The sequence below is a fragment of the Carassius auratus genome, chromosome 8, assembly GCF_003368295.1.
Source record: "Carassius auratus strain Wakin chromosome 8, ASM336829v1, whole genome shotgun sequence".
Lineage (NCBI taxonomy): Eukaryota > Metazoa > Chordata > Actinopteri > Cypriniformes > Cyprinidae > Carassius > Carassius auratus.
In genome coordinates this window covers 27,317,746-27,330,828 of record NC_039250.1, presented here as the reverse complement: position 1 = coordinate 27,330,828, position 13,083 = coordinate 27,317,746, and the positions used below count along the sequence as shown (strand labels likewise).

General features: G+C 38.2%; 1 protein-coding gene across 7 annotated transcripts in view; it reads right to left on the bottom strand.

The window, feature by feature from the left end:
* Window positions 1-13,083, bottom strand: part of LOC113107828 (PR domain zinc finger protein 16-like) — a 209,406-nt gene that overhangs the window by 97,233 nt on the left and 99,090 nt on the right. For all 7 annotated transcript variants that reach the window (XM_026270582.1, XM_026270589.1, XM_026270583.1 and 4 more), the window contains exon 3: window positions 7,507-7,557. In XM_026270582.1, the coding sequence (XP_026126367.1) occupies window positions 7,507-7,557 (51 nt within the window). The remainder of the gene's footprint in view (window positions 1-7,506; window positions 7,558-13,083) is intronic.

The following is a 13,083-nucleotide window of genomic DNA, read 5'->3' as shown; positions in this document are numbered from 1 at the left end:
ATATGCTATCAATACATTACATACTCAGACAGAAATACACTGGGATTCAAAAGCAGTGAGCCAAATCACACTGAAACTGCTCATGAATACAGCCTGCTAGCATGGAGGATTCAATCAATAAAGTGACATTTTAGGGAGGGAATGAGGGAGAAGCATGCATATTAGTAACATATTAGCTGTTTATTAGTACTTATAAACATCCCTAACCCTACCCAATACCTAAACTTAATAACTACCTTACTATTAATAAACAGCAAATTAGAAGTTTATTGAGGCACACGTTTGCTAATAGTGAGAATTGGACCTTAAAGTATAAAGTGTGAGCACTGTTGGTAACTTTACACATATGTCAACATATAACTAACCCTAACTCACTAATACTCCAATAAGAGTTAGTTGACATGTGGTTGCAAAGATACTGATAGTCAGAAGAATGTCTAAAGTGAAAACTGTGAAAAACAGTGAATAACCTGTCGAGAAACTGAGCAATAACGTTTTCCTAGCAGGCCTAAAACCTTCCCCTGACCTCTGCTGTCTCTGGTAGACCCATTTCTTTTCGACTGGATGAAGTGATCCAGATTTGGTGATTTGGTGTGTCCAGGAACGAGGCGGTGTGCTTTCACATGACCTCCAGACGAGTGGCTCTCTCTGTGTCAGACTGGCAGAGTCTCTCTCCTGGGCATTCAGGCATTCCTCTGTTTATCATTCGCTCTCATTCGCTTTCTTCTCATTACATTACGAGAGTTAAATGTGCTGCAAAAGCCATTTTATGTAAAGAAAATAAGAGTGTTATGCATATACGTATGTCCATATATACTGCAATATTTGAAGCCTGTAAGATTTTAAAGCCTGTGAATTTTTTTATGGAAGTCTCTTATGCTCACCAAGGCTGCAATATTTATTTTTCTTTCTTTCTTTCTTTCTTTCTTTCTTTCTTTCTTTCTTTCTTTCTTTCTTTCGATAGTATATTGATAGTGAAATGGTGATATTGTGTAATTCTGTTACAAATTAAAATGAGCATTTTCTGTTTTAATATATGAAAAATTCCTGTGATTCATTGATCCAGTCTTCAGTGTCACACGATCCTTCAGAAATCATTCTTATATACTGATTTGGAGCTTGAGAAATATTCCGTATTATCAGTGTGGACATTTAGTTGTGGTGCTTAATATTTTTGCAAAAATAAATCTGGTCACACTTTATTTTAGGGTCCAATTCTCACTATTAACTAACCATTAACTATGTCTTTTGCCTCAATTAACCCCTTATTTGCTGCTTATTAATAGTTTATAAGGTAGTTGTTAAGTTTAGGGTATTGAGTAGGATTATGGATGTCATGCATTATATGAACTTCATAAGCACTAATAAACAGCCAATATCTAACCACGAGTTATAAGTGAGAATTGGACCCTATACTAAAGTGTTACCATAAATCTTGAATTATTTGATGACAGAAAGTCCAAAAGAAGAGTATTTATTTGAGAAAGGGTTTTATTTTATTTCATTTATTTATTTTTTCGTAACACTTTAGACTAGGGAACACATATTCACTATTAATGAAGAGTTTTCTCTCAATAAACACCTTATTTGCAGTTGTAGTTGTTGTAGTAATTATGTTATGGTTTTAGGGTTAAGGGATCTGGGATATTGTCATGCATTAATATGTGATTTATAAACAGCCAATATGCCAGTAATGTGTATGCTAATAATCAACTACTTAAAAAGGTTAAAGTGTCTTTATTCATAACCTATAAATTTATTTTATTAAGTTTGACAACCACAAAGAGTCACAATGATTTTCTAAACCAGTATCAATCGTTTGAACCAAACAAAATCCGTTTTATTTTGCTTGCAAACTGTGCATTGTGCTATCTCTCTTTAAAATAAATGCCACTTGCTTTGCTATTTTGTGACATTTCAGGAGTTTAGTGTTCAAATAGTTTTGGGGCCACTGCGCACATAGCTGCGCTCCAGACATGGGCCTGGGGACACAGCTGTCCCCGCTCTGAGACAGCAAAAACAAATGCATCCCTCGTACAGAAAGAGCACGAGAGGGTCCCAGACCACCATTACCGCGAGGGCACCCCAACCGTCCCAAACCTATAACGCCTTTAGAAAGGGTTTCCCAGCTCAGACTTCATTCACACAACTGAATTAATGAACACCCACTCCGAGAAATAGAAGAGGACTTTGAGTAAAGACAAAGCGAGCCACTTTATCCTGTCTTTGTTCGCAGACAGTCGAGGAAAGTTCCCTTCAGACATCATAGAGAGAAAACAGAGTGATGGTGTTTTAAATAGTTAATATACTGCTCATTCAGCAGTCCTCTATTTGCTCTGCGTCCCTCTTCACTCGCTCCCACTTGAATTCCAGCACAGCCGAGCGGAGCTGCGCCGTCACAGACCGGCTTCTGTCCACAATGGACCGTTCCTTCCTCAATCACTGATCTCGCTCTTTCACAATCTCTCTCTCTCTCACACACACACACATTTTACTTTTCACACTGTATCCGAGCGTCTAGTCCTGCGGACGTTGGGAAGATCAGGGATAATGACAGCATTCTGCTCTGGAAAGGACAGTTCCCACAGATGTGGTAGAAAGAGACATTTGTTTCTGTTCTTGTCAAAGTGGAGAGATACTATGACAGGAGAGGCCTTTGGGAATAAGAGGCCAGATAAAAAATGTCTCGTATCCGCCCTCACAAACAACCTTCACATATTTCGGGGGGGTTTATGTACGTGTATCTATGCGTGTGTGCGCTCTGAGAAGACGAAGAGCCAGGCTAAAGACAATGTTTGTATCTTTTCATTCGTTTGACTCGTGACGCAGGAATAGGCCTTTTGATAGCATCCATGTCATGCTGTCTGATAATTATTATTATAAAATCAATCCTACGATTAGAGAGAGAGAGAGAGAGAGAGAGAGAGAGGAGAGTAATGTACAGTAATGCTCTATTATTGGAAGTCTGGAAGATGACACCTCAAAATGTAAAAGGTTTTAGCACTTTATTACTTTATCACTTTATCAACAAAAAATCAACTTACCATTTTGTTTCAAAAGTTATCTTTGAGGGACAAATGAAAATATTCTTAATTAGATCTGAGAGATTTGAGAAGTTTGACACTTCAGATTGTCCATAAAGACACTGTAAAAGAAATCCAAATTAATGGTTTAATCCAAGTCACTTTTTTGTTAATGAGAAACAAATTTAATATAGGCTTTCATTGACATATAAACACTGGTTAACACACATAGCCTACATACAGCATGTCAAAAATGATCAAAAGTCAAGTGTATTTGACAGACGTGACCCAATTCGTTTGTTTGTATGCATCAAGCAAGACTTGAATTAAACCACTCAATTAATATGGATTAGCTTACGTTTATGATTTCTTCATGTTCTTTACGAAGCATCAACATTTTGGGGGACTGGACTGAAAAAAAAAAATCTCTCGGGTTTCATTAAAGTGCCCCTATTATGGATTTTTGAAAATGACCTTTCATGCAGTGTGTAACACAGCTCTAAGTGAATGAAAACAATCTCAAAAGTTTGAAATCTGAAAGTGCGCCGTGTATTAGGTTATTGTCTCTCAAAAGAAACAGTCGACTCTGAATAATTTTAACGAGTTGCTTTTAAAACGAATCCCAAGCATTTTATGTTGATGTCAACCTGAAACATTAGCATATTACCTGCCCACTTGTTGTTTTTTCATATTGGTCTAAATCCAAATGCAAATTCATTCTTTGCCACTAGGAGCAGTAAAAACAGTGGAGGGGTTTGGAAAAATTTGGGAGTAGTTGAGCAAATAAGGTAAAAATAAATGCATATTATAAGCACTGTTGGGAACGTTCCTTTAAAAAAGTAATTAGTTATAGTTACTCACTACTTGTTCCAAAAAGTAACTGAGTTAGTAACTGAATTACTCTATAATAAAAGTAACTCGTCACCAGGGAAAGTAACTATTTGCGTTACTGTAAAAAAAAAAAAAAAAGACGAAAAAAATTGCTATACAGTATGTGAAATATATATATTTTTTTTTAAGCAGTTTTCACAAGTCATTTAAAATGAGTAGAACAGACAGGTGTTTGTACATAACGTTCAATATTTATTGCACGTCAACAGACAGCAAGAGTTTTATCCTGCACCTCCAAGTATTATCTTTGTAAGAAAAGTGTTTTTGGCCACTAGCTTTGTAGATGCGGGTGCCTTTGCCATATATTATCCCAAAACCTAAATATGAACCTTTCATAACCCATAATAGGGGCGCTTTAAAGATATCTTCATTTGTGTTTCAAAGATGAACTAAAGTCTAAAGCACTGCTTTCTTAAAACCTACAGTTTTTACGCATACGCAATGTTCGTGAACAAATATCGCAAATAGCATAGAACAGCTATTTAAGTTCTGTAATTGTTTCGTGAAATGCTAATTCAGTTAGAAACAAATTGACTTGAATAACATATATTATTTGGGAATTGATTGGATTGGGAGTTGGCTGGAATGGAGAGGTTGAAAAAAAAATTTCATCACTATTGCATTTCGACGATACTGAATTTTTGAGCTGAGCAGCTATCACACCTGAATAAGTATCTAAACAATCATACACGGCCAAATCGATCGTTCTCCTCAAATAAGAGAAAGTATCTTTCTAAACAACATGCCACTTCAACAAGCACCCACACAGAAAGAAAGATCGTCAGTCAGGGGCCATTAAAACGTAACCGAGCCAGGGGTCGAGAAGGGATATTATCATTAAGTCTTCTCATAGTCATGCTAAAAACCACAAATATTATTTCTACACAGCCCTCCTCCCCTTGTAGTGACAGAAAAGGCTAAACGTCTTCAATTTCGCCGTGTTTTTAGACCGTCTAGCGCTGGAGTGCATGAGAAAGCTTTCTGTTTTAATTGAACAGGCATGTTCCAGCGTGGAAATTGCTTTCCCTCGAAAGAGCTCCTGAAGTGACAGTTACAAAAGTGTCGTTAAAAGCGTTCAGACGCAAAACTAGTTGTGTGCTCAAATCGCTTAGATTTGTGTTTGCGCTCGTAAAACATTTAACGTGCTTTGAAATCTGGTTATGAAGGGTAATTTTGCGATTGTCATCCAGATCAGGCTTGTAAAACGACGCGTGATTAGCTTGTCAAATTCTCTTAATGCTTTTTCATGAAAAAGCAAAAACTCTCCGTTACTTTCCCATCGGTCTCACCGTATATGTGTGTGTTTGTGTGTGTGTGTGTGAATGTATTGGGTGGTCAGGACCCCTCTGCATTCTTCAGAGCGATCTGCTGCCCTTGGGGCTGCCTGGCCTGGCGTATAATTGCCCTCCGCTACAGATAGTTACCAGCCTTCCCTGTCCCTCTCCTCTTCTCTTCTTCCCCCTGTTTATTCTCTCTGATTTCAGGCTCCTTTGGGTCATCATTCATCAATGGGGCCCCCCAACCCCTGAGGACTCAACCAGGAGGCCCCTGTTACTACGCCTCCATAACCAGAGGCCATTTCTGATGGAGGAGCATTATACGAGGGAACAAGAGAGCATGAAAATGCAACACGAGGCAGGGGGTGAATGGTGGTGATTATTATATCCAGATAATAATTTCAAACAAATTATCATGATAATCAATCAATCGTCACATTTGAGGCGACTCGCCTCAGGGCCGCGCGATGCCTCTCCTGACCTGTAATGTATTTGGGGGCATAATCAGATGCAATAAATTGTCAGGGTTGCTTGAGATTATATTTTTACAGGAGCAGATTTGCCTGGTTCAGTTAAGATAACATTCATTTTCCCTGCGGACAGACCCCCTTTAACTGATGTTAACGGGTACAGCAACTCTCCTTTCACCTTTTCATGAAAAGAAGAAGAAGAAAAAAGTGGTGCAATGTGCCACATGGCATGGGTGAGAGCATTTTTCTTTAATCTACCTTAAAAAATATAACATACTTTTTTTTTTTCGTAAAAAAATAAACTAATTTAAGCATAATGATGATGATCATGATGATAATAATAATAATAATTATAATAATAATTATAAATAATTACATAGTTGAAAATGTGAAGAAAAAGATTGCATTTCAAAATATACATTTATTTATTTATTTATGTGCCAAGAAGAAGAAGCTAAACTTGAAAGATTTTTTATATTAATTAAATATTCTACAACTATATATTAAATTAATTAAAAAATTCATCAAATTAAATTCACAATCATACAAAAAACTTATTAAATTCAAATAAAGAGTAAACTTTAATATTTCATAGAACTTTTTGAAAACAAAATGTCAAAATATGCGTGAAATAACATTTTACCATCACTCAGCATAACATATATTTATTTAAAAATGAAACAACATACTTATTCAAATATATAAAAGTGATTACTTAAAATGTTATTATATTTAAAATGTCTAAAAACTGTAAATAAGCTGACTAATGGATAAAACCTAGTGGTTTGAAGGATAGTGGCAATAGATCAACATATATATATCCACCATAATACAACATATATACTGTATATCCAGCAACATAATTCCAGATTTATAGCATATATGATATTGCAATAACAGATTTTTTCGTTTTTGGCCAACATTTCAATATTGGTGCTTTTACTGACCGAAATTATTATGATTGTACTATCAGACCTTTATCACTCTTAGATATAAACAGTGCAAGTGAAAATAACACTGCATTTTTAAAGTCTATGAAAGATGGGTCGCAGCAGGGGCCACAAAAGCACCGAAACCGTCTCAGAGAGCCTGTCAAAAGAGCCATTCATCTCATTCCCATTAAAACATCAGCCGCCTGTTTTACCTACATTTACAAAGCCAAATGTTTTCAGATCCAGCCAGACCATGCAAGCACAATGCCGGAGGCGATCTGTTACAAATACTATTACAACGCATTGATTTTCTATAATTAATCTCTGTGTACTATCATTGTCAGTTGACTGTAAGCTAACGTGTCACACACATGCACAGTTTTGGTGGATTACATCTAAAAGAACTCAGATCAACTGTGTGCGTGTGTGTGTGTATGTGCGTGTGTGTGTGTGTGTGTGTGTGTGTGTGAGGGTCGGCTCTGGACAGATATGGACAGACTCAGATAGGCATCTCCAAGTGTTTGTGTTGTGAAGGAGGGATAAAGGGTTGAAAGCAAAGGATCAATAAACGAAAGAAGCTCTTTTTCTTGTCTTTGTCTGTCTGCTGGGATTCGACTTAAGAAATCTTTCAGCTCTCCTAATAACAACGGGTTTTCTGTCTGACACAGACACAGGGTGGGGTGCGAGAAAACTGATTGATGATGTTGTAGATTATCTGGCGCAGATGTTTTCATTACATAACCTCAGGGCTGATTCTGCCCTCTCTCTCTCACACACACACACACATACCTGTAGATAGATAGATAGATAGATAGATAGATAGATAGATAGATAGATAGATAGATAGATAGATAGATAGATAGATAGATAGATAGATAGATAGATAGATAGACTGACATAAAGAGAATCCTACCTTCTTAATACAGCTGTCTTGAGACGATGTTTCATGATCATTCAGCATTTGCTGTGAATACAAAAACAACAAAACAATGATTATCTGAAAGACAGTCACAAGACAAAAAGTCCAGTCTTCATACATTCAAACAAAACAGTACTTGCATTTCATTTCATTAGTGGTATCTGAACTGTAAAAGAGTTAATTTCATCCTGCTGATGTCAGACTGCTTTGACACATTGAGGTAATCGCTGGTATACTGTAAATGCTCTTCATGGACATTCAGTTCAGTGTGAGCCGGAATATTCTAAAGACTAGCGGAGATTGCATCGAGCTTTGAGAGGTGTGGAGAAGTGAGCATTAAATGGCTAGTGAGTGATGAGTCTGTCGTCTGAATGTGCGCCCCCCCGCCGGGCCATCGCCACAGCAGTGCAGGTTAAACCATCTCCTGCCATCAGCTTCATCACTGACTGATGGGAGCAGGACTTTATAAATATATACATTTAAGCTTGACAGTCGGAGGAGATGTGGCATTAGAAGCCTTCAGGGATATTTATCTGAGAAAGCACCCAGTGTCACTCGTATGAGAAGCCAGCTTGTTCCAGGTTTGGAGATAATGGGAGCTCGTATGAATCTCAGCGGCTCATTCAGAGCAGAACAGGAAGAGGCTGTGCTCTTGGGCCTTATGAAGGTTTGACACTGAATCTGTTTGCCGTCTCATCCTCTGAATGGAGGATGTGTGAGCCTGTGCAAAGTTTGCAGGATGCTGATGTTGTGTTGGATTGAACATGACATTTTAGATAGGCTTTATCACACACACACACACACACACACACACACACACACACACTGAATCAGAGTACTGTGAGAGTAATATTTTAAATAGGAGTAGACAGAAGGACTGTTGTGAAGTTTACAGTAGTATCATCTCATGCTTTTTCTGTAAAAAGTGTGCCATTTTTGGTTTAATATCTATATGTCATGGTTAAAAGTTATTAAAAAAAATGCTTGTCTGCTAAAATAAAGGTTTTCTACAGTTTTCAACAGAAAGTATCCATACACACATGCAAGCATGCATACATACATATATACATACATACTAGGGTGCATTACAGTATAGTATGACACTTCCTGCCATTGAGGCCCTGTCCACACAAACAGGGTTAACGCAGCTTTTTCTGTGCGGTTTGGCCATTCGTCCGCATGCAAATGCAGCACCAGGTCCCTGAAACCGAATATTTTTGAAAACGCCTGTCAGGGTGAGGATTTTCAAAATCTGTGGTTGCAGCGTTATCGTGTAGACAGCGAAACCATAGTTTTTGGCTTTTGGCGTCAGAGCCTGCGCTGTTATCACCAGGTAGCAAGGAAGTCGACCGGAAGTTGAAGTCGGCCGCGTGCCGCCATCTTGTAGCAGAACTTCACTTGCGTTAGCATCCCATTGACCTCCCATTCATTTTGGCATCACTTTGACAGCGAATAACTTTACATCTGAGGCATTTAAAGACTTCATTTGTCCATTATTGATTTCTAAAGATACTCGACAATGTATAAAGGCCTCCATTACCTTCTATGTTACATTATGGCCCCGTATAAACAGTTTTTGTAAAAATAGGCTAACGATTGCATCATAACCACGCGACTCTGTCGCATTACCGTACAGTCAGGAGGAGAAGCTCGCAGGGAATTAACTTAATATGGCGTACTGGCGTTACATTTTAAAATACTATACAAAATAATTAATCAGAATACTTACTCCTGCTTACTCACGACAAACCCGCTCAAGCTCGCCGTCTCTGCAAGATTAACGATGGCAGTTTGCACGCACAGCTACTAGAAGATTTACATCTGTCAGACAGGTTGCTGACGTCATCAAGCTTCGTTTGAGTCTGTGCGTCAGAAACGGAAGTGCTAAAAAACGCTAAAAATGGGCTTCACTTGTCTCAATTGAGTTCCAATGGGGTCGCTGTGTCCATTTCTTTTACTGTCTATGGTTATCACTGTCTACTGGAAACTTTTGCAGGCTTCTGATTGGCCAAAATGGCTTTACAGTTGAGATTATATCGCCACCTGTTGGTCTGGCGTGCTCTTGACAGTGCTTCATAGCGTGCGTTTGCGTTTTCATGTGGACGGAGATTTTTTGATATTTTATTACAAGGTATAGCTTACATTTTCAGCTCTGTTAACATGATTATATATGGTAAATATTTGATTACTGGGAGAAAACAGATTGATGATCTGGTTCAAGTGTGATGCCCTTGAGCACAATGCTAGCGATGGCAAAAAAACCGTACGACTGTCAGGCCTTTTACTCCCAATCTGGTTCTTTTCTGAACACAGAAACTCTCTGTAATATAAAGTAAAATCTTGATTTTGCATGTTCCATCTGTAAGTGAATGAGGTGGATGTGATTGCAAAGGTGATAGAGTGAGTCACCGAGGTGGAAAAGCAAACAGAATAAGTGACTCTTTTACAGAATCCCCTCTACAGTCCGCACCGCCTTTATCGGGGTTTGATTGACAGCTCTGCAGACTGCCCAAAAACTGTGGTTCTCTAAATTAGGCTGTCAATGTATCCAAGCCGCCCGAGTGGAAGCAATTACATCACAAATACTCAAACAAGTCTACTTAAACTACTTACATCCATAATTCAATCCTGCAGCTATGTCAGAGCAGCACGTTTCCAAAACAACCTTACGCTTCTGCTGTGTTCACATGACACATTTTAAACAAGAAGCCCAACCCAGTATCTACATATTCCTCATTTATTTATTTATTATGTTTTTTTTTCATTCATGTCTTTCATTTTCTGCACCGCAGCATGTGAAAGCAATAAACTCACTCATATGCACGAGCACATACCAGTGTGTGCAATCACATGAATTCATCAGCCCACGCAAAGCACACACACACACACACACACACACACACAGACTTATGAGTGTGTGTAGTATAATTACTTGGCAGTTTGCTGGCAGACCAATGCTGTACTGTACATTTGTTCTAAGGAAGCGGATAATAGAGTTTTTCCTTTTATAGTTCTAAAGTGTTAAAAATTTAGAATTCAGAGGAAATTAATAATGTAACTAAAACAATAATAATAATAAAAAACGATCCAAAAGTTCTAAAACAAACCCAAACCTACGTCAAACACACACTGAAATAACTGCATATTCAACTTTTATTGTCAGATGTGTGTGTATTGGAAATATATGAGCACAGGTCAATGCAGTATATGTGCACAGAAAATAAGTGTGCACAGAAAGTAAATAAATAAATAAATACATTTGCCAATGAAAAAAAATAAACAATAAACAATAAACCTCTGAAATTAGTTACAGTAAATCTGACAAAACCCTTCTGAGAAAATCCTGATCTGCAGAATAATATAAATCAATAGATAAATAAATATCAGATTTAGCTAATAACACACATACACACACACACCAAAATAATAATAATAATAATAATAATTTAGTTTATTATTTTAGTGCTTTTATTAGTTTTATATTCTAATAGTCTATCATATATGTCCTAAATGAAAAATGTGTGTGTGTGTGTGATTATGTACACATGCTTCAGCACTCAGCCATATAAATGACTTACAGTCACGTGTATGTCTGTGTGCGTCAAGCAAATAAATAATGTATTAATTAGAGGGTTGGAAAAAATGATTTGCCACAAGTGCTGGTGTGATTTATGACACGTCAGAATCATTTTAACTTTTCTCCCCCTTTTTTTCTTCTTCTTTGGCGACAGGACAATTTGTGCCACAGATAGAGAGGCGTGAGAGTGAGAACGCTTTTCCCAAACAGACGTAAAATGCACAATTGGCGCTCTCACAAGCTTCCCTGTTTGCTTACACAAGTTTGTCAGGGTTTCTTATGTAAATGAAAAGCGCTGTGAAGCTCTAGTGATTAGCGTGTCTCGCTGACAGTGCTCGAAAGTGTCCGAAAACAGAGGCACTATGGAGGAGAACTGTAAAAATAAATACGAGCAGGCCGTGCTTGATGAAAGCGCAACCACCTGTGCTGATTCAACGCGAGCGAATTAGCACCAGAGAGTAAGTGTGTGCTGTTATTACCGTTATAAGCCCACCTTTGTTAGCAGGCACCATCAGGACTTCTTCTTCTCAACCTCAGCCCTATTTATACTGACACACAGACTGAACAAAAGAAAACAAGCTCGCTGCAACATTTTCCAGCACAGCTGCCCTAATAGACATACGACGGACAAGGAAAACAGTGCTTCGCCTCACAGACTGGATTTCCATGCGCTTTGTGTGACACCCAAAGCACCAGTTTGAAGACGGCCTGGATCAACAATGCATCGTTGTCAAAAGCTAATTGGACTTCGCTGTAATTGCAATTAGAGATCCTCGGCGGGCAATGAGGCAGTTTGTCTCCCAGCTTGACGTTGGGGGTATGGAGTAAAGCAAGCACATTTTAAGGGCTTTGCAGTGGGAAAATTTCAGAGAGCGTTGCCAAAAACAATTCCCCTCAAGTCTGGATTCTGTGAGGCAATATAGCAGTGCGGCCAATAGATGGTTATGGATGTCGAAAGCCGCAAGTTTCCAAAAAGAACCAGCAGAGACCAACCTCAAGGCCTTTTGAACCGAGTGAGTGACATCCTGTTGGCTCAGCCCACCACACCGAGAAAGCCACAGAGTGAAGGTTTTGCCTCACAGTTATTGAGAGAGCTCGCTCGTTTTGGTGAGCGTGTAGAATTTAGATATGTAAATGCATGATTGTTATTGGTCTTGTCAATTAATGCGGAAGCGGCCGTCGTCGCTCAGTTTGCGGCGGATGAAAACCTGCATTTGAGATTAGACTGCAGTGGTTGAAGAATTGTATTTTTTTGCATTCTGGACCTCATTGTTCCAGTCTGAAGCAGAACAAAACCATGATGTCAAACATAATAAAGCCGATTAATTACTGAGACCGTGCATGTGTATCTAAATCACTCTGTTCAAGGCTGTCTGGTCTCCTAAATGCAACCCTCACTTGAGAAAAGTATATGATATCATGATGCTTCCTGCATGTTACTCACATTTTCAAATTGATTTGTCTAAAAGTTGGCTCTTAAAACATTTAATTTCTCTGAAACATGACTATAGATCTGGCAATGTTTTATTATGTTAGTTGTTTCACATATCACGACAGTTCGTAAATATATTTTCAGTGAGAGGCACTGAGAGGTTAATTCTCTACCTGGTTTGAAAATACCATACCACAAACACTGAACTCGAGCCTAAACCTAACCTACAGTGTTAGCTAAAGAACATGTTAAATAAAATGCCATTTCCATTGCTGTTTTAGCTTGCTTTTAAAGTCTTTGGGCTCTTTTGACTCATACAAGAGCACTCTGCATTGCAAGTGCAATGCTGTACAAGGTGTGCTACCGAGCAAGTTTACTATGTTAGAAAAGTCAGCTGGTTATCTGATGCACACATTAAAATGTACTTACATTGAGATGAATGTATTGTGAACATACATGCATTTATATTTTTTAAAATACATCTGTAAATAATATCTGTACTTTCTGTACACGTATAATTACACTGTTTACACCGTAAACCAACCATTCAGCCTACCCAAAC